We start from the raw sequence: 18,188 nt of genomic DNA on the forward strand, positions 1-18,188 counted from the left end.
GGGCACTAGCGGCGCAGGCTGCAAGAGCAACCTGCCGCTTTGCCTGGCGAGCCAAGGGCTCGGGCCCCTCGGCGGCCCTTTGCCCGGGCCCTCGTGAGGCGCTGGCCGTGTCACAGTGGCCAGCAGGTAGCTGCCGGCTTTCCTGCCCGTGTTTGGCCGGCGAGCTTGCCCCGCGGCAGCGCCTGGGTCACAGCGGTGCTCTGTGACACGACCGCCCGCGGCAGGCTGAAAAGAGCTGGGCGGCTCTGGCAGGTGCCAGGTTGGGAGGCAGCACCTCCGAGCAAGCGGGTGAGGCGAGCGAGGGGAGGGGAGGGCAGGGAGGGAGCAGGGATGGAGGCAGGGGCCGGCGCGGGGCTGCCCCGGGAGCCTGGGGGCTCTGGGGTGCCGTGCTGGAAACTCACTGTGGTCCCGCTCCTCCCCCAGGGTCAGCAGAGGAGCGTGTGGAAGAGAAACCTCGGCGCTGCGGTGGCCGGGGCTCTCCGGAGCACTCCGTCGACTGGCCCCTGGGTTCGCCATGAAGCGAAAGGCTCCCGACTCGCAGGAGCAGGGTGAGGGCGCCGTGTGCATGCCCACAGCTGCCTGCAGCTCGCGGCCCAGCGCAGGTGGTGTCGCGGCCATCCGTGAGCAGCGCCAGGGGCAGGCAGGAGCTGCCCCCGTGCCCCGCTGCAGAGCCTGCGCTCCCCTGAGCAAGCGGTGCCCAGGTTGGGCGCAGGCGCCTGCTGGGACCCCCTCCGGGCCGTAGCCCCATCCCCTGCTAACCCCAGAGCGCCTCTGCAGCAGCTCCGGCCCTGCCTGGCCCCCCGCCGGCCCGGGACAGAGCCGGGCCTTGCGGGAGTCGCTCAGGGACGTGTCCCCAGGCCCTGGCGGGGTGCTCAGTGCTGGTGGCCTTTGCTCTCTCCCCTGCAGCATGCGTGCTGTGCCGCCGGGCACATGCCAGTGCCGACATCTGCGGGCCGAAGCATGAGAAAAGAGGGCTCTGCGTCCACGAGAACTGCCTGGTGAGTGCACCTTGGGGCTCCCTCCACCTTTCCCCCAGCAACCGCTGCCTGCCTCACCGACCTCCTGAGCTGCTGCGCTTTGGGGCTTTGCAGTTTCTCGCCAGCTGGCTGTTCCAGCGCGGGAGCAGAGAGGAAGGAATCTGTGGGTTCCTGCTCGTGGATATCAAATGGAAAATAAGGAGTGCAGCGCAGAAGGTGAGGACGTGCCAGGGATGGGGAGGCTGGTGCACGGAGAGGCTCCGGGGAGCTTAGCCTGGGGCACGGTGAGAAATGCTGGTGTTTGCCAGCCGTTCTGGGCAAGGCTGCTGCTCCCGGGAGCTCCCCGGCACCTCCAGCCTAGGCAGCAACGTCGTGCGTGAGGTGGCGGGGCGGGACGAGAGGCAGCAGGGCCCAGGTGCCTGGGCCTTTGCTGGAGGTGCGGGGCTGGCCGTGCAGGCGCGCTGCCTGGGGCTGACGGGTCTGCTGTGCTCTTTGCAGCGCTGCTTTGCTTGCGGCGAGCGCGGGGCCGCCATCGCCTGCCAGGGGAAGGGCTGCAGCCGCTGCTTCCACCTGCCCTGTGCCTCGGAGCACGGCTGCGTCACGCAGTTCTTTGCGCCCTTCCGGTAAGTGCCGCTGGCCCTGCCGCTGCAGCCTCCCGGCCTCGACGCCCTCGGGCCAGCGCTGGCCGAGCAGCTGAGCAGCCTGCCCCGTAGCGAAGCCTGTGGGCAGCTGCCAGAGCCCGGCCGCGGAGGCCTCCTTGGTGCCCGCTTGGCCCTCCTCTGCGGCAGCGTGGCAGGCCGTGGCCCTTCCTGACCTCGGCCCTCTCTTCCCTGCTCCCCCCAGGTCCTTCTGCTGGGAGCACCGCCCGCAGCAGGCAGTGCCGGCACGGCCCCAGGCAGAAACAACGTGCCTCATCTGCCTGGAGCCCGTGGACGACGCCCTCTCCTACACCACCATGGTGTGCCCGGCGTGCAAAGGGGCCTGGTTCCACCGGGGCTGCATCCGGGTAGGAGGCCCTTCCCCAACCCCGTGCCCACAGACCAGGGGGGCCAGCCACAGCACCCCGCTAACGCTGCGTGTGCCTCTCCTGCAGGGACAGGCTGTGCACGCCGGCTTTTCCTGCTTCCGGTGCCCGATGTGTAAAAACAGAAGAAAATTTCTGCCGGAAATGTTTAAAATGGGGATCCCAATCCCCCTCAGGTTAGTTTCCTGCTGCTCCTGTGCCGGGCGCCCCAGGCAGAAGGGTGCCAGCACGGTGCCGGGCCAAGGGCTCCCCAGGCAGTGGTGGCCCGCAGGGCTGCAGCGAGCCTGGGCCCTGCTTCCCCGGGGACTTTGCAGCGCGACGGGGGGCCAGGAGAGCAGGCGCGTCCTGCATGTGCCTGGCGCCCGGGCAGAGGAGGCTCCTGACTTGCCCTTCCTTCTCCTGCAGAGGACCAGCCTGGGAGGAAGGCGGGCGCTACCGCGATTTATACCAGCGGCACAGCCGCTGCGATGCCAGCCAGTGCCTTTACCCGCGAGGCAGGGAGCAGGCAGAGCCAACGGGGTACGTCAGCAAAGCGGCGATTGTGCAGCTGCCGGGGTGGCAGCAGACGCCTTTGTGTCGGTGTCAGCAGGGGCTGCGAGGAGGTGGAGGGCCCGACCCGCTGGTGGGGCTGGCGCAGAGGGAAAGGGAGAGCCCTTGGGCAGGGGGCCGCTCCAGCCCCAAGGCCGGGCTCCTGCAAGCACTGCTGGGTGCTGCTGGGGCTCTGCGCGGGCTCGGCGTCTGCCCAGGGGCCCTGCGAGCAGGGACTTGCCACAAGAGCTGTGCTGGCCGCTGCCTTGCTCCGGCCCCTTGCCCCTTGCTTGCCTTGCTGGCCTCAGTGCCAGCCCCGGGGCTGCCACCGCCAACAACCCATTTGCTTCGCCAGGCCCTGGGAGCTGCTGCTGTGCTCCTCCTGCGCCTCCAGAGGGGCCCATCGGCGCTGCTTGGCCTTGGGAAACGGCACCGCAAGCTGGGAATGCGACGAGTGTGCCGGCCTGGGCCCCGGTAAGAGGCAAAGGGGCCAGGGGCCAGGCAAGGCCTGGCAGTGGGTGCTCAGGCCACGGCTGCCCGTGCGTCTCTGCCCGCGGGAGGGCTGGCGGCGCCGCTCGCGGCTCTCCAGGCCCATGCCGCGGGGCATGGGGCCGTGCTGCTGACCTTCTGCCTCCCCTTACAGCCTCCAGTGCGCAGTCAGAGCTGGACAGCCCCACCACAAACAGCCAGACACAACCGCCGGCATCTTCCAGCCCCGCGCCTCCCGACACCCGCAGCCCGACACGGCCGACGGGCCCAGAGCGAAGGCCAAGCCGCTCCAGGCTCTTCCGCCGCTCCCAAAATCCTTACCGCCGGCCCTGAAGACTCTGCCGCCCGAGCCGTGGGCCAGCCCCAAGCAATGGCAGCAGCACCCAGCGCCCGGAATAAAACTCTCAGCTGCTCTCAACCGTCCTGCCTGATGCCCCTTGCCTTCCTTGCCTTCCTTGCTCCTGCTTTGCCTTGCTGCGGGGGCTGCTGGCGGGCGTGGGAGCAGTGGGGCTGTGTTGTCTGCGGCTCTGGGCAAGACCTTGCCCAAGACCTTCCTTGCTCCTCCGCGCAGGCCTTGGCCAGGTGGCAAGCAGCCTGGCCGTGTGCGCCTGGCCTTGGTGGCCGCAGGAGGCGGAGCGGGCTGAGAAGGAGGGAAGGCCACTGAGGAGGCAGGCAAGCTTGGTGGCTTTGGAAGGGGAAGGGCTGAGAGTGCTGACGTTGAGGCCTCCCATTTCTCTAGCCAAGTTCTCGGGCCACGGAGTCACCAAGGCACCTTTCTCCTTGGAGAGCAGTGAGAAAGTCTGCAGAGAGGGAGACTTTGCCTCGCTGGAGCAGGAGGCGGTGAGGGATCACTTTGGCAAAGTGGCCACCCGCAAGTCCATGGGCCCTGCTGGCATACAGCCATGAGTGCTGCGGGAGCGGCCGCATGTCATTGCAAGGCCGCTCTCAATCACCCTGGAAAGCTCCTGGCGATGACAAGAGGTGCCTGAGGCCTGGGAGAAAGCAGCTGTCCTTGTAGTCTTCCAAAAAAGGAAGCAGGAGGAGCCAGGGAACTAGAGGCCAGTCAGCCTGCCCTCCTCGAGGCCTGGCGCAGAGGCTGCTGGAGCAGCTCCTCCTGGAGAGCATTGCCAAGCATGGGAAGGAGAAGAAGGGGACGAGGAGCAGTCAGCCAGGGCTCACCACGGGGAAATCAGGCTTGACCAATCTGATAGCCTTCTCGGCTGCAGTGCGTGCGTGCCTCCGCTCTTCACAGTGAGGGGAGAGCAGCGGATGTGCTCTGCCTTGCCTTCAGCAGGGCTTCTGACACGGTCTCCCGTCACATCCTCCTAGGCAAGCTCCGGAAGCGTGGGCCAGGTGAGCAGACGGTGAGGCGGATCGAGAAGTGGCTGAATGGCAGAGCTCAGAGGGTTGCGAGCAGCGGCGCCAGGTGTAGTGGGAGGCCTGGAGCTAGCGGTGGCGCCCTGGGGTCGGTGCTGGGTCCAGTCTTGTTCAATGCATTCCTCAGGGACCTGGATGCGGGGACACAGTGCAGCCTCTGCAAGTTTGCTCCTGGTCGAAACCTGGGAGGAGGGGCTGAGGCACCAGAGGGCTGCGCTGCCCTCCAGAGGGCCCTGGCCAGGCTGGAGACTTGGGCAGGCAGGAAGCTGCTGAAGGGGCGGGCGGGGGAGTGCAGAGTCCTGCCCCTGGGCAGGAATAACGGCCCTGGCCCCGGACAGGCCCTGGGACACCTTGTTGTGGTGGCCACGAGGCAGCAATGGGCCCTGGGGACAAAGGTGGCCCCTGGGCTCCTGGGCTGCCTGAGCAAGAGCAGCGCCCCCAGGGGCAAGGGGGGGTGATCCTCCCCCCTCTCCTCAGCCCTGCTGAGGCCACCCCTGGAGACGCGTGGCCGGCGCTGCGCTCCCCAGTCCAAGCGAGCTCCGGAGCTCCTGGCGGGAGGGCAGCGAAGGGCTCCCAAGAGGACGAAGGCCCTGGCTCCCCTCTCGCCTGAGGAAAGGCTGAGAGAGCTGGGCCTCTTGAGCCCGCAGAAGACAAGGCTGCGGGGGCGCCTTAGCAAAGGCCAGAAGCAGCGGAAGGGAGGCCGCGGCCTGGCTCTTCAGAGCGCTGCCCCTGAAAGGCCGAGAGGCAACGGGCCCAACCGGAAACGCAGGAAGCTCGAAGCACCTGACCGTAAGGACCATCTTGTTCCCTGTGAGGGAGGGCGGGACAGAGCCCTGGAGCAGCTCGCCCCGAGAAGGGCTGGAGTCTCCCTGCCTGGAGATGGTCCAGAGGCGCCTGGCCAGGGCGCTGGGCAGCCTGCTCGGGGGAGCGTGCTGGGGCAGGGGGGTTGGACCAGATGATCTCCAGAGGAGGCGTCCGAGCTCCAGCGCTCTGTGCTGCTCTGCAGCCTGGCTCCGGCCCGGAGGGAGCGCCAAGCGGCAGCCTGGGCACTAGCGGCGCAGGCTGCAAGAGCAACCTGCCGCTTTGCCTGGCGAGCCAAGGGCTCGGGCCCCTCGGCGGCCCTTTGCCCGGGCCCTCGTGAGGCGCTGGCCGTGTCACAGTGGCCAGCAGGTAGCTGCCGGCTTTCCTGCCCGTGTTTGGCCGGCGAGCTTGCCCCGCGGCAGCGCCTGGGTCACAGCGGTGCTCTGTGACACGACCGCCCGCGGCAGGCTGAAAAGAGCTGGGCGGCTCTGGCAGGTGCCAGGTTGGGAGGCAGCACCTCCGAGCAAGCGGGTGAGGCGAGCGAGGGGAGGGGAGGGCAGGGAGGGAGCAGGGATGGAGGCAGGGGCCGGCGCGGGGCTGCCCCGGGAGCCTGGGGGCTCTGGGGTGCCGTGCTGGAAACTCACTGTGGTCCCGCTCCTCCCCCAGGGTCAGCAGAGGAGCGTGTGGAAGAGAAACCTCGGCGCTGCGGTGGCCGGGGCTCTCCGGAGCACTCCGTCGACTGGCCCCTGGGTTCGCCATGAAGCGAAAGGCTCCCGACTCGCAGGAGCAGGGTGAGGGCGCCGTGTGCATGCCCACAGCTGCCTGCAGCTCGCGGCCCAGCGCAGGTGGTGTCGCGGCCATCCGTGAGCAGCGCCAGGGGCAGGCAGGAGCTGCCCCCGTGCCCCGCTGCAGAGCCTGCGCTCCCCTGAGCAAGCGGTGCCCAGGTTGGGCGCAGGCGCCTGCTGGGACCCCCTCCGGGCCGTAGCCCCATCCCCTGCTAACCCCAGAGCGCCTCTGCAGCAGCTCCGGCCCTGCCTGGCCCCCCGCCGGCCCGGGACAGAGCCGGGCCTTGCGGGAGTCGCTCAGGGACGTGTCCCCAGGCCCTGGCGGGGTGCTCAGTGCTGGTGGCCTTTGCTCTCTCCCCTGCAGCATGCGTGCTGTGCCGCCGGGCACATGCCAGTGCCGACATCTGCGGGCCGAAGCATGAGAAAAGAGGGCTCTGCGTCCACGAGAACTGCCTGGTGAGTGCACCTTGGGGCTCCCTCCACCTTTCCCCCAGCAACCGCTGCCTGCCTCACCGACCTCCTGAGCTGCTGCGCTTTGGGGCTTTGCAGTTTCTCGCCAGCTGGCTGTTCCAGCGCGGGAGCAGAGAGGAAGGAATCTGTGGGTTCCTGCTCGTGGATATCAAATGGAAAATAAGGAGTGCAGCGCAGAAGGTGAGGACGTGCCAGGGATGGGGAGGCTGGTGCACGGAGAGGCTCCGGGGAGCTTAGCCTGGGGCACGGTGAGAAATGCTGGTGTTTGCCAGCCGTTCTGGGCAAGGCTGCTGCTCCCGGGAGCTCCCCGGCACCTCCAGCCTAGGCAGCAACGTCGTGCGTGAGGTGGCGGGGCGGGACGAGAGGCAGCAGGGCCCAGGTGCCTGGGCCTTTGCTGGAGGTGCGGGGCTGGCCGTGCAGGCGCGCTGCCTGGGGCTGACGGGTCTGCTGTGCTCTTTGCAGCGCTGCTTTGCTTGCGGCGAGCGCGGGGCCGCCATCGCCTGCCAGGGGAAGGGCTGCAGCCGCTGCTTCCACCTGCCCTGTGCCTCGGAGCACGGCTGCGTCACGCAGTTCTTTGCGCCCTTCCGGTAAGTGCCGCTGGCCCTGCCGCTGCAGCCTCCCGGCCTCGACGCCCTCGGGCCAGCGCTGGCCGAGCAGCTGAGCAGCCTGCCCCGTAGCGAAGCCTGTGGGCAGCTGCCAGAGCCCGGCCGCGGAGGCCTCCTTGGTGCCCGCTTGGCCCTCCTCTGCGGCAGCGTGGCAGGCCGTGGCCCTTCCTGACCTCGGCCCTCTCTTCCCTGCTCCCCCCAGGTCCTTCTGCTGGGAGCACCGCCCGCAGCAGGCAGTGCCGGCACGGCCCCAGGCAGAAACAACGTGCCTCATCTGCCTGGAGCCCGTGGACGACGCCCTCTCCTACACCACCATGGTGTGCCCGGCGTGCAAAGGGGCCTGGTTCCACCGGGGCTGCATCCGGGTAGGAGGCCCTTCCCCAACCCCGTGCCCACAGACCAGGGGGGCCAGCCACAGCACCCCGCTAACGCTGCGTGTGCCTCTCCTGCAGGGACAGGCTGTGCACGCCGGCTTTTCCTGCTTCCGGTGCCCGATGTGTAAAAACAGAAGAAAATTTCTGCCGGAAATGTTTAAAATGGGGATCCCAATCCCCCTCAGGTTAGTTTCCTGCTGCTCCTGTGCCGGGCGCCCCAGGCAGAAGGGTGCCAGCACGGTGCCGGGCCAAGGGCTCCCCAGGCAGTGGTGGCCCGCAGGGCTGCAGCGAGCCTGGGCCCTGCTTCCCCGGGGACTTTGCAGCGCGACGGGGGGCCAGGAGAGCAGGCGCGTCCTGCATGTGCCTGGCGCCCGGGCAGAGGAGGCTCCTGACTTGCCCTTCCTTCTCCTGCAGAGGACCAGCCTGGGAGGAAGGCGGGCGCTACCGCGATTTATACCAGCGGCACAGCCGCTGCGATGCCAGCCAGTGCCTTTACCCGCGAGGCAGGGAGCAGGCAGAGCCAACGGGGTACGTCAGCAAAGCGGCGATTGTGCAGCTGCCGGGGTGGCAGCAGACGCCTTTGTGTCGGTGTCAGCAGGGGCTGCGAGGAGGTGGAGGGCCCGACCCGCTGGTGGGGCTGGCGCAGAGGGAAAGGGAGAGCCCTTGGGCAGGGGGCCGCTCCAGCCCCAAGGCCGGGCTCCTGCAAGCACTGCTGGGTGCTGCTGGGGCTCTGCGCGGGCTCGGCGTCTGCCCAGGGGCCCTGCGAGCAGGGACTTGCCACAAGAGCTGTGCTGGCCGCTGCCTTGCTCCGGCCCCTTGCCCCTTGCTTGCCTTGCTGGCCTCAGTGCCAGCCCCGGGGCTGCCACCGCCAACAACCCATTTGCTTCGCCAGGCCCTGGGAGCTGCTGCTGTGCTCCTCCTGCGCCTCCAGAGGGGCCCATCGGCGCTGCTTGGCCTTGGGAAATGGCACCGCAAGCTGGGAATGCGACGAGTGTGCCGGCCTGGGCCCCGGTAAGAGGCAAAGGGGCCAGGGGCCAGGCAAGGCCTGGCAGTGGGTGCTCAGGCCACGGCTGCCCGTGCGTCTCTGCCCGCGGGAGGGCTGGCGGCGCCGCTCGCGGCTCTCCAGGCCCATGCCGCGGGGCATGGGGCCGTGCTGCTGACCTTCTGCCTCCCCTTACAGCCTCCAGTGCGCAGTCAGAGCTGGACAGCCCCACCACAAACAGCCAGACACAACCGCCGGCATCTTCCAGCCCCGCGCCTCCCGACACCCGCAGCCCGACACGGCCGACGGGCCCAGAGCGAAGGCCAAGCCGCTCCAGGCTCTTCCGCCGCTCCCAAAATCCTTACCGCCGGCCCTGAAGACTCTGCCGCCCGAGCCGTGGGCCAGCCCCAAGCAATGGCAGCAGCACCCAGCGCCCGGAATAAAACTCTCAGCTGCTCTCAACCGTCCTGCCTGATGCCCCTTGCCTTCCTTGCCTTCCTTGCTCCTGCTTTGCCTTGCTGCGGGGGCTGCTGGCGGGCGTGGGAGCAGTGGGGCTGTGTTGTCTGCGGCTCTGGGCAAGACCTTGCCCAAGACCTTCCTTGCTCCTCCGCGCAGGCCTTGGCCAGGTGGCAAGCAGCCTGGCCGTGTGCGCCTGGCCTTGGTGGCCGCAGGAGGCGGAGCGGGCTGAGAAGGAGGGAAGGCCACTGAGGAGGCAGGCAAGCTTGGTGGCTTTGGAAGGGGAAGGGCTGAGAGTGCTGACGTTGAGGCCTCCCATTTCTCTAGCCAAGTTCTCGGGCCACGGAGTCACCAAGGCACCTTTCTCCTTGGAGAGCAGTGAGAAAGTCTGCAGAGAGGGAGACTTTGCCTCGCTGGAGCAGGAGGCGGTGAGGGATCACTTTGGCAAAGTGGCCACCCGCAAGTCCATGGGCCCTGCTGGCATACAGCCATGAGTGCTGCGGGAGCGGCCGCATGTCATTGCAAGGCCGCTCTCAATCACCCTGGAAAGCTCCTGGCGATGACAAGAGGTGCCTGAGGCCTGGGAGAAAGCAGCTGTCCTTGTAGTCTTCCAAAAAAGGAAGCAGGAGGAGCCAGGGAACTAGAGGCCAGTCAGCCTGCCCTCCTCGAGGCCTGGCGCAGAGGCTGCTGGAGCAGCTCCTCCTGGAGAGCATTGCCAAGCATGGGAAGGAGAAGAAGGGGACGAGGAGCAGTCAGCCAGGGCTCACCAAGGGGAAATCAGGCTTGACCAATCTGATAGCCTTCTCGGCTGCAGTGCGTGCGTGCCTCCGCTCTTCACAGTGAGGGGAGAGCAGCGGATGTGCTCTGCCTTGCCTTCAGCAGGGCTTCTGACACGGTCTCCCGTCACATCCTCCTAGGCAAGCTCCGGAAGCGTGGGCCAGGTGAGCAGACGGTGAGGCGGATCGAGAAGTGGCTGAATGGCAGAGCTCAGAGGGTTGCGAGCAGCGGCGCCAGGTGTAGTGGGAGGCCTGGAGCTAGCGGTGGCGCCCTGGGGTCGGTGCTGGGTCCAGTCTTGTTCAATGCATTCCTCAGGGACCTGGATGCGGGGACACAGTGCAGCCTCTGCAAGTTTGCTCCTGGTCGAAACCTGGGAGGAGGGGCTGAGGCACCAGAGGGCTGCGCTGCCCTCCAGAGGGCCCTGGCCAGGCTGGAGACTTGGGCAGGCAGGAAGCTGCTGAAGGGGCGGGCGGGGGAGTGCAGAGTCCTGCCCCTGGGCAGGAATAACGGCCCTGGCCCCGGACAGGCCCTGGGACACCTTGTTGTGGTGGCCACGAGGCAGCAATGGGCCCTGGGGACAAAGGTGGCCCCTGGGCTCCTGGGCTGCCTGAGCAAGAGCAGCGCCCCCAGGGGCAAGGGGGGGTGATCCTCCCCCCTCTCCTCAGCCCTGCTGAGGCCACCCCTGGAGACGCGTGGCCGGCGCTGCGCTCCCCAGTCCAAGCGAGCTCCGGAGCTCCTGGCGGGAGGGCAGCGAAGGGCTCCCAAGAGGACGAAGGCCCTGGCTCCCCTCTCGCCTGAGGAAAGGCTGAGAGAGCTGGGCCTCTTGAGCCCGCAGAAGACAAGGCTGCGGGGGCGCCTTAGCAAAGGCCAGAAGCAGCGGAAGGGAGGCCGCGGCCTGGCTCTTCAGAGCGCTGCCCCTGAAAGGCCGAGAGGCAACGGGCCCAACCGGAAACGCAGGAAGCTCGAAGCACCTGACCGTAAGGACCATCTTGTTCCCTGTGAGGGAGGGCGGGACAGAGCCCTGGAGCAGCTCGCCCCGAGAAGGGCTGGAGTCTCCCTGCCTGGAGATGGTCCAGAGGCGCCTGGCCAGGGCGCTGGGCAGCCTGCTCGGGGGAGCGTGCTGGGGCAGGGGGGTTGGACCAGATGATCTCCAGAGGAGGCGTCCGAGCTCCAGCGCTCTGTGCTGCTCTGCAGCCTGGCTCCGGCCCGGAGGGAGCGCCAAGCGGCAGCCTGGGCACTAGCGGCGCAGGCTGCAAGAGCAACCTGCCGCTTTGCCTGGCGAGCCAAGGGCTCGGGCCCCTCGGCGGCCCTTTGCCCGGGCCCTCGTGAGGCGCTGGCCGTGTCACAGTGGCCAGCAGGTAGCTGCCGGCTTTCCTGCCCGTGTTTGGCCGGCGAGCTTGCCCCGCGGCAGCGCCTGGGTCACAGCGGTGCTCTGTGACACGACCGCCCGCGGCAGGCTGAAAAGAGCTGGGCGGCTCTGGCAGGTGCCAGGTTGGGAGGCAGCACCTCCGAGCAAGCGGGTGAGGCGAGCGAGGGGAGGGGAGGGCAGGGAGGGAGCAGGGATGGAGGCAGGGGCCGGCGCGGGGCTGCCCCGGGAGCCTGGGGGCTCTGGGGTGCCGTGCTGGAAACTCACTGTGGTCCCGCTCCTCCCCCAGGGTCAGCAGAGGAGCGTGTGGAAGAGAAACCTCGGCGCTGCGGTGGCCGGGGCTCTCCGGAGCACTCCGTCGACTGGCCCCTGGGTTCGCCATGAAGCGAAAGGCTCCCGACTCGCAGGAGCAGGGTGAGGGCGCCGTGTGCATGCCCACAGCTGCCTGCAGCTCGCGGCCCAGCGCAGGTGGTGTCGCGGCCATCCGTGAGCAGCGCCAGGGGCAGGCAGGAGCTGCCCCCGTGCCCCGCTGCAGAGCCTGCGCTCCCCTGAGCAAGCGGTGCCCAGGTTGGGCGCAGGCGCCTGCTGGGACCCCCTCCGGGCCGTAGCCCCATCCCCTGCTAACCCCAGAGCGCCTCTGCAGCAGCTCCGGCCCTGCCTGGCCCCCCGCCGGCCCGGGACAGAGCCGGGCCTTGCGGGAGTCGCTCAGGGACGTGTCCCCAGGCCCTGGCGGGGTGCTCAGTGCTGGTGGCCTTTGCTCTCTCCCCTGCAGCATGCGTGCTGTGCCGCCGGGCACATGCCAGTGCCGACATCTGCGGGCCGAAGCATGAGAAAAGAGGGCTCTGCGTCCACGAGAACTGCCTGGTGAGTGCGCCTTGGGGCTCCCTCCACCTTTCCCCCAGCAACCGCTGCCTGCCTCACCGACCTCCTGAGCTGCTGCGCTTTGGGGCTTTGCAGTTTCTCGCCAGCTGGCTGTTCCAGCGCGGGAGCAGAGAGGAAGGAATCTGTGGGTTCCTGCTCGTGGATATCAAATGGAAAATAAGGAGTGCAGCGCAGAAGGTGAGGACGTGCCAGGGATGGGGAGGCTGGTGCACGGAGAGGCTCCGGGGAGCTTAGCCTGGGGCACGGTGAGAAATGCTGGTGTTTGCCAGCCGTTCTGGGCAAGGCTGCTGCTCCCGGGAGCTCCCCGGCACCTCCAGCCTAGGCAGCAACGTCGTGCGTGAGGTGGCGGGGCGGGACGAGAGGCAGCAGGGCCCAGGTGCCTGGGCCTTTGCTGGAGGTGCGGGGCTGGCCGTGCAGGCGCGCTGCCTGGGGCTGACGGGTCTGCTGTGCTCTTTGCAGCGCTGCTTTGCTTGCGGTGAGCGCGGGGCCGCCATCGCCTGCCAGGGGAAGGGCTGCAGCCGCTGCTTCCACCTGCCCTGTGCCTCGGAGCACGGCTGCGTCACGCAGTTCTTTGCGCCCTTCCGGTAAGTGCCGCTGGCCCTGCCGCTGCAGCCTCCCGGCCTCGACGCCCTCGGGCCAGCGCTGGCCGAGCAGCTGAGCAGCCTGCCCCGTAGCGAAGCCTGTGGGCAGCTGCCAGAGCCCGGCCGCGGAGGCCTCCTTGGTGCCCGCTTGGCCCTCCTCTGCGGCAGCGTGGCAGGCCGTGGCCCTTCCTGACCTCGGCCCTCTCTTCCCTGCTCCCCCCAGGTCCTTCTGCTGGGAGCACCGCCCGCAGCAGGCAGTGCCGGCACGGCCCCAGGCAGAAACAACGTGCCTCATCTGCCTGGAGCCCGTGGACGACGCCCTCTCCTACACCACCATGGTGTGCCCGGCGTGCAAAGGGGCCTGGTTCCACCGGGGCTGCATCCGGGTAGGAGGCCCTTCCCCAACCCCGTGCCCACAGACCAGGGGGGCCAGCCACAGCACCCCGCTAACGCTGCGTGTGCCTCTCCTGCAGGGACAGGCTGTGCACGCCGGCTTTTCCTGCTTCCGGTGCCCGATGTGTAAAAACAGAAGAAAATTTCTGCCGGAAATGTTTAAAATGGGGATCCCAATCCCCCTCAGGTTAGTTTCCTGCTGCTCCTGTGCCGGGCGCCCCAGGCAGAAGGGTGCCAGCACGGTGCCGGGCCAAGGGCTCCCCAGGCAGTGGTGGCCCGCAGGGCTGCAGCGAGCCTGGGCCCTGCTTCCCCGGGGACTTTGCAGCGCGACGGGGGGCCAGGAGAGCAGGCGCGTCCTGCATGTGCCTGGCGCCCGGGCAGAGGAGGCTCCTGACTTGCCCTTCCTTCTCCTGCAGAGGACCAGCCTGGGAGGAAGGCGGGCGCTACCGCGATTTATACCAGCGGCACAGCCGCTGCGATGCCAGCCAGTGCCTTTACCCGCGAGGCAGGGAGCAGGCAGAGCCAACGGGGTACGTCAGCAAAGTGGCGATTGTGCAGCTGCCGGGGTGGCAGCAGACGCCTTTGTGTCGGTGTCAGCAGGGGCTGCGAGGAGGTGGAGGGCCCGACCCGCTGGTGGGGCTGGCGCAGAGGGAAAGGGAGAGCCCTTGGGCAGGGGGCCGCTCCAGCCCCAAGGCCGGGCTCCTGCAAGCACTGCTGGGTGCTGCTGGGGCTCTGCGCGGGCTCGGCGTCTGCCCAGGGGCCCTGCGAGCAGGGACTTGCCACAAGAGCTGTGCTGGCCGCTGCCTTGCTCCGGCCCCTTGCCCCTTGCTTGCCTTGCTGGCCTCAGTGCCAGCCCCGGGGCTGCCACCGCCAACAACCCATTTGCTTCGCCAGGCCCTGGGAGCTGCTGCTGTGCTCCTCCTGCGCCTCCAGAGGGGCCCATCGGCGCTGCTTGGCCTTGGGAAACGGCACCGCAAGCTGGGAATGCGACGAGTGTGCCGGCCTGGGCCCCGGTAAGAGGCAAAGGGGCCAGGGGCCAGGCAAGGCCTGGCAGTGGGTGCTCAGGCCACGGCTGCCCGTGCGTCTCTGCCCGCGGGAGGGCTGGCGGCGCCGCTCGCGGCTCTCCAGGCCCATACCGCGGGGCATGGGGCCGTGCTGCTGACCTTCTGCCTCCCCTTACAGCCTCCAGTGCGCAGTCAGAGCTGGACAGCCCCACCACAAACAGCCAGACACAACCGCCGGCATCTTCCAGCCCCGCGCCTCCCGACACCCGCAGCCCGACACGGCCGACGGGCCCAGAGCGAAGGCCAAGCCGCTCCAGGCTCTTCCGCCGCTCCCAAAATCCTTACCGCCGGCCCTGAAGACTCTGCCGCCCGAGCCGTGGGCCAGCCCCAAGCAATGGCAGCAGCACCCAGCGCCCGGAATAAAACTCTCAGCTGCTCTCAACCGTCCTGCCTGATGCCCCTTGCCTTCCTTGCCTTCCTTGCTCCTGCTTTGCCTTGCTGCGGGGGCTGCTGGCGGGCGTGGGAGCAGTGGGGCTGTGTTGTCTGCGGCTCTGGGCAAGACCTTGCCCAAGACCTTCCTTGCTCCTCCGCGCAGGCCTTGGCCAGGTGGCAAGCAGCCTGGCCGTGTGCGCCTGGCCTTGGTGGCCGCAGGAGGCGGAGCGGGCTGAGAAGGAGGGAAGGCCACTGAGGAGGCAGGCAAGCTTGGTGGCTTTGGAAGGGGAAGGGCTGAGAGTGCTGACGTTGAGGCCTCCCATTTCTCTAGCCAAGTTCTCGGGCCACGGAGTCACCAAGGCACCTTTCTCCTTGGAGAGCAGTGAGAAAGTCTGCAGAGAGGGAGACTTTGCCTCGCTGGAGCAGGAGGCGGTGAGGGATCACTTTGGCAAAGTGGCCACCCGCAAGTCCATGGGCCCTGCTGGCATACAGCCATGAGTGCTGCGGGAGCGGCCGCATGTCATTGCAAGGCCGCTCTCAATCACCCTGGAAAGCTCCTGGCGATGACAAGAGGTGCCTGAGGCCTGGGAGAAAGCAGCTGTCCTTGTAGTCTTCCAAAAAAGGAAGCAGGAGGAGCCAGGGAACTAGAGGCCAGTCAGCCTGCCCTCCTCGAGGCCTGGCGCAGAGGCTGCTGGAGCAGCTCCTCCTGGAGAGCATTGCCAAGCATGGGAAGGAGAAGAAGGGGACGAGGAGCAGTCAGCCAGGGCTCACCAAGGGGAAATCAGGCTTGACCAATCTGATAGCCTTCTCGGCTGCAGTGCGTGCGTGCCTCCGCTCTTCACAGTGAGGGGAGAGCAGCGGATGTGCTCTGCCTTGCCTTCAGCAGGGCTTCTGACACGGTCTCCCGTCACATCCTCCTAGGCAAGCTCCGGAAGCGTGGGCCAGGTGAGCAGACGGTGAGGCGGATCGAGAAGTGGCTGAATGGCAGAGCTCAGAGGGTTGCGAGCAGCGGCGCCAGGTGTAGTGGGAGGCCTGGAGCTAGCGGTGGCGCCCTGGGGTCGGTGCTGGGTCCAGTCTTGTTCAATGCATTCCTCAGGGACCTGGATGCGGGGACACAGTGCAGCCTCTGCAAGTTTGCTCCTGGTCGAAACCTGGGAGGAGGGGCTGAGGCACCAGAGGGCTGCGCTGCCCTCCAGAGGGCCCTGGCCAGGCTGGAGACTTGGGCAGGCAGGAAGCTGCTGAAGGGGCGGGCGGGGGAGTGCAGAGTCCTGCCCCTGGGCAGGAATAACGGCCCTGGCCCCGGACAGGCCCTGGGACACCTTGTTGTGGTGGCCACGAGGCAGCAATGGGCCCTGGGGACAAAGGTGGCCCCTGGGCTCCTGGGCTGCCTGAGCAAGAGCAGCGCCCCCAGGGGCAAGGGGGGGTGATCCTCCCCCCTCTCCTCAGCCCTGCTGAGGCCACCCCTGGAGACGCGTGGCCGGCGCTGCGCTCCCCAGTCCAAGCGAGCTCCGGAGCTCCTGGCGGGAGGGCAGCGAAGGGCTCCCAAGAGGACGAAGGCCCTGGCACCCCTCTCGCCTGAGGAAAGGCTGAGAGAGCTGGGCCTCTTGAGCCCGCAGAAGACAAGGCTGCGGGGGCGCCTTAGCAAAGGCCAGAAGCAGCGGAAGGGAGGCCGCGGCCTGGCTCTTCAGAGCGCTGCCCCTGAAAGGCCGAGAGGCAACGGGCCCAACCGGAAACGCAGGAAGCTCGAAGCACCTGACCGTAAGGACCATCTTGTTCCCTGTGAGGGAGGGCGGGACAGAGCCCTGGAGCAGCTCGCCCCGAGAAGGGCTGGAGTCTCCCTGCCTGGAGATGGTCCAGAGGCGCCTGGCCAGGGCGCTGGGCAGCCTGCTCGGGGGAGCGTGCTGGGGCAGGGGGGTTGGACCAGATGATCTCCAGAGGAGGCGTCCGAGCTCCAGCGCTCTGTGCTGCTCTGCAGCCTGGCTCCGGCCCGGAGGGAGCGCCAAGCGGCAGCCTGGGCACTAGCGGCGCAGGCTGCAAGAGCAACCTGCCGCTTTGCCTGGCGAGCCAAGGGCTCGGGCCCCTCGGCGGCCCTTTGCCCGGGCCCTCGTGAGGCGCTGGCCGTGTCACAGTGGCCAGCAGGTAGCTGCCGGCTTTCCTGCCCGTGTTTGGCCGGCGAGCTTGCCCCGCGGCAGCGCCTGGGTCACAGCGGTGCTCTGTGACACGACCGCCCGCGGCAGGCTGAAAAGAGCTGGGCGGCTCTGGCAGGTGCCAGGTTGGGAGGCAGCACCTCCGAGCAAGCGGGTGAGGCGAGCGAGGGGAGGGGAGGGCAGGGAGGGAGCAGGGATGGAGGCAGGGGCCGGCGCGGGGCTGCCCCGGGAGCCTGGGGGCTCTGGGGTGCCGTGCTGGAAACTCACTGTGGTCCCGCTCCTCCCCCAGGGTCAGCAGAGGAGCGTGTGGAAGAGAAACCTCGGCGCTGCGGTGGCCGGGGCTCTCCGGAGCACTCCGTCGACTGGCCCCTGGGTTCGCCATGAAGCGAAAGGCTCCCGACTCGCAGGAGCAGGGTGAGGGCGCCGTGTGCATGCCCACAGCTGCCTGCAGCTCGCGGCCCAGCGCAGGTGGTGTCGCGGCCATCCGTGAGCAGCGCCAGGGGCAGGCAGGAGCTGCCCCCGTGCCCCGCTGCAGAGCCTGCGCTCCCCTGAGCAAGCGGTGCCCAGGTTGGGCGCAGGCGCCTGCTGGGACCCCCTCCGGGCCGTAGCCCCATCCCCTGCTAACCCCAGAGCGCCTCTGCAGCAGCTCCGGCCCTGCCTGGCCCCCCGCCGGCCCGGGACAGAGCCGGGCCTTGCGGGAGTCGCTCAGGGACGTGTCCCCAGGCCCTGGCGGGGTGCTCAGTGCTGGTGGCCTTTGCTCTCTCCCCTGCAGCATGCGTGCTGTGCCGCCGGGCACATGCCAGTGCCGACATCTGCGGGCCGAAGCATGAGAAAAGAGGGCTCTGCGTCCACGAGAACTGCCTGGTGAGTGCACCTTGGGGCTCCCTCCACCTTTCCCCCAGCAACCGCTGCCTGCCTCACCGACCTCCTGAGCTGCTGCGCTTTGGGGCTTTGCAGTTTCTCGCCAGCTGGCTGTTCCAGCGCGGGAGCAGAGAGGAAGGAATCTGTGGGTTCCTGCTCGTGGATATCAAATGGAAATAAGGAGTGCAGCGCAGAAGGTGAGGACGTGCCAGGGATGGGGAGGCTGGTGCACGGAGAGGCTCCGGGGAGCTTAGCCTGGGGCACGGTGAGAAATGCTGGTGTTTGCCAGCCGTTCTGGGCAAGGCTGCTGCTCCCGGGAGCTCCCCGGCACCTCCAGCCTAGGCAGCAACGTCGTGCGTGAGGTGGCGGGGCGGGACGAGAGGCAGCAGGGCCCAGGTGCCTGGGCCTTTGCTGGAGGTGCGGGGCTGGCCGTGCAGGCGCGCTGCCTGGGGCTGACGGGTCTGCTGTGCTCTTTGCAGCGCTGCTTTGCTTGCGGCGAGCGCGGGGCCGCCATCGCCTGCCAGGGGGAAGGGCTGCAGCCGCTGCTTCCACCTGCCCTGTGCTCGGAGCACGGCTGCGTCACGCAGTTCTTTGCGCCCTTCCGGTAAGTGCCGCTGGCCCTGCCGCTGCAGCCTCCCGGCCTCGACGCCCTCGGGCCAGCGCTGGCCGAGCAGCTGAGCAGCCTGCCCCGTAGCGAAGCCTGTGGGCAGCTGCCAGAGCCCGGCCGCGGAGGCCTCCTTGGTGCCCGCTTGGCCCTCCTCTGCGGCAGCGTGGCAGGCCGTGGCCCTTCCTGACCTCGGCCCTCTCTTCCCTGCTCCCCCCAGGTCCTTCTGCTGGGAGCAACCGCCCGCAGCAGGCAGTGCCGGCACGGCCCCA

The 18,188-nt window shown here is 68.5% G+C and overlaps 4 protein-coding genes across 4 annotated transcripts in view; all 4 read left to right on the forward strand.

Annotated features, from left to right (window-relative positions):
• The first annotated feature begins 514 nt into the window (after positions 1-514).
• LOC138064598 (PHD finger protein 7-like) lies at positions 515-3,924 on the forward strand. The gene is made up of 9 exons (XM_068927974.1): positions 515-548; positions 907-998; positions 1,092-1,193; positions 1,476-1,600; positions 1,821-1,983; positions 2,071-2,177; positions 2,407-2,520; positions 2,885-3,003; positions 3,758-3,924. The coding sequence occupies exons 1-9, from the start codon at positions 515-517 to the stop codon at positions 3,922-3,924; spliced, it is 1,023 nt and encodes a 340-aa protein (XP_068784075.1).
• A 2,029-nt stretch (positions 3,925-5,953) lies between these two features.
• On the forward strand, positions 5,954-9,363 carry LOC138064599 (PHD finger protein 7-like). The gene is made up of 9 exons (XM_068927975.1): positions 5,954-5,987; positions 6,346-6,437; positions 6,531-6,632; positions 6,915-7,039; positions 7,260-7,422; positions 7,510-7,616; positions 7,846-7,959; positions 8,324-8,442; positions 9,197-9,363. Exons 1-9 carry the CDS (start codon positions 5,954-5,956, stop codon positions 9,361-9,363), a joined length of 1,023 nt encoding a protein of 340 aa, XP_068784076.1.
• Positions 9,364-11,392: 2,029 nt separating this feature from the next.
• Positions 11,393-14,802, forward strand: LOC138064600 (PHD finger protein 7-like). Its single transcript, XM_068927976.1, has 9 exons — positions 11,393-11,426; positions 11,785-11,876; positions 11,970-12,071; positions 12,354-12,478; positions 12,699-12,861; positions 12,949-13,055; positions 13,285-13,398; positions 13,763-13,881; positions 14,636-14,802. The coding sequence occupies exons 1-9, from the start codon at positions 11,393-11,395 to the stop codon at positions 14,800-14,802; spliced, it is 1,023 nt and encodes a 340-aa protein (XP_068784077.1).
• Positions 14,803-16,831: 2,029 nt separating this feature from the next.
• The window catches only part of LOC138064601 (PHD finger protein 7-like), a 4,558-nt gene continuing 3,201 nt past the window's right edge, over positions 16,832-18,188 (forward strand). Inside the window, exons 1-3 of the mRNA XM_068927982.1 lie at positions 16,832-16,865; positions 17,224-17,315; positions 17,792-17,916. Coding sequence (XP_068784083.1) covers positions 16,832-16,865; positions 17,224-17,315; positions 17,792-17,916 — 251 coding nt within the window. The remainder of the gene's footprint in view (positions 16,866-17,223; positions 17,316-17,791; positions 17,917-18,188) is intronic.

The sequence above is a fragment of the Struthio camelus genome, chromosome Z (assembly GCF_040807025.1).
Source record: "Struthio camelus isolate bStrCam1 chromosome Z, bStrCam1.hap1, whole genome shotgun sequence".
Taxonomy (NCBI): Eukaryota; Metazoa; Chordata; class Aves; order Struthioniformes; family Struthionidae; genus Struthio; species Struthio camelus.

Excerpts from the sequence above, each read along its gene's own strand:
- LOC138064598 (XM_068927974.1), top strand. The coding sequence starts at position 515 with ATGAAGCGAAAGGCTCCCGACTCGCAGGAGCAGG. Across the intron at positions 1,194-1,475 it reads TAAGGAGTGCAGCGCAGAAG|CGCTGCTTTGCTTGCGGCGA; the intron begins GTGAGGACGTGC and ends TGCTCTTTGCAG. Across the intron at positions 2,178-2,406 it reads GGGATCCCAATCCCCCTCAG|AGGACCAGCCTGGGAGGAAG; the intron begins GTTAGTTTCCTG and ends CTTCTCCTGCAG.
- LOC138064599 (XM_068927975.1), top strand. The coding sequence starts at position 5,954 with ATGAAGCGAAAGGCTCCCGACTCGCAGGAGCAGG. Across the intron at positions 7,423-7,509 it reads TCCACCGGGGCTGCATCCGG|GGACAGGCTGTGCACGCCGG; the intron begins GTAGGAGGCCCT and ends CCTCTCCTGCAG. Across the intron at positions 8,443-9,196 it reads GTGTGCCGGCCTGGGCCCCG|CCAAGTTCTCGGGCCACGGA; the intron begins GTAAGAGGCAAA and ends CCATTTCTCTAG.
- LOC138064600 (XM_068927976.1), top strand. The coding sequence starts at position 11,393 with ATGAAGCGAAAGGCTCCCGACTCGCAGGAGCAGG. Across the intron at positions 13,399-13,762 it reads GAGCAGGCAGAGCCAACGGG|GCCCTGGGAGCTGCTGCTGT; the intron begins GTACGTCAGCAA and ends TTGCTTCGCCAG. Across the intron at positions 13,882-14,635 it reads GTGTGCCGGCCTGGGCCCCG|CCAAGTTCTCGGGCCACGGA; the intron begins GTAAGAGGCAAA and ends CCATTTCTCTAG.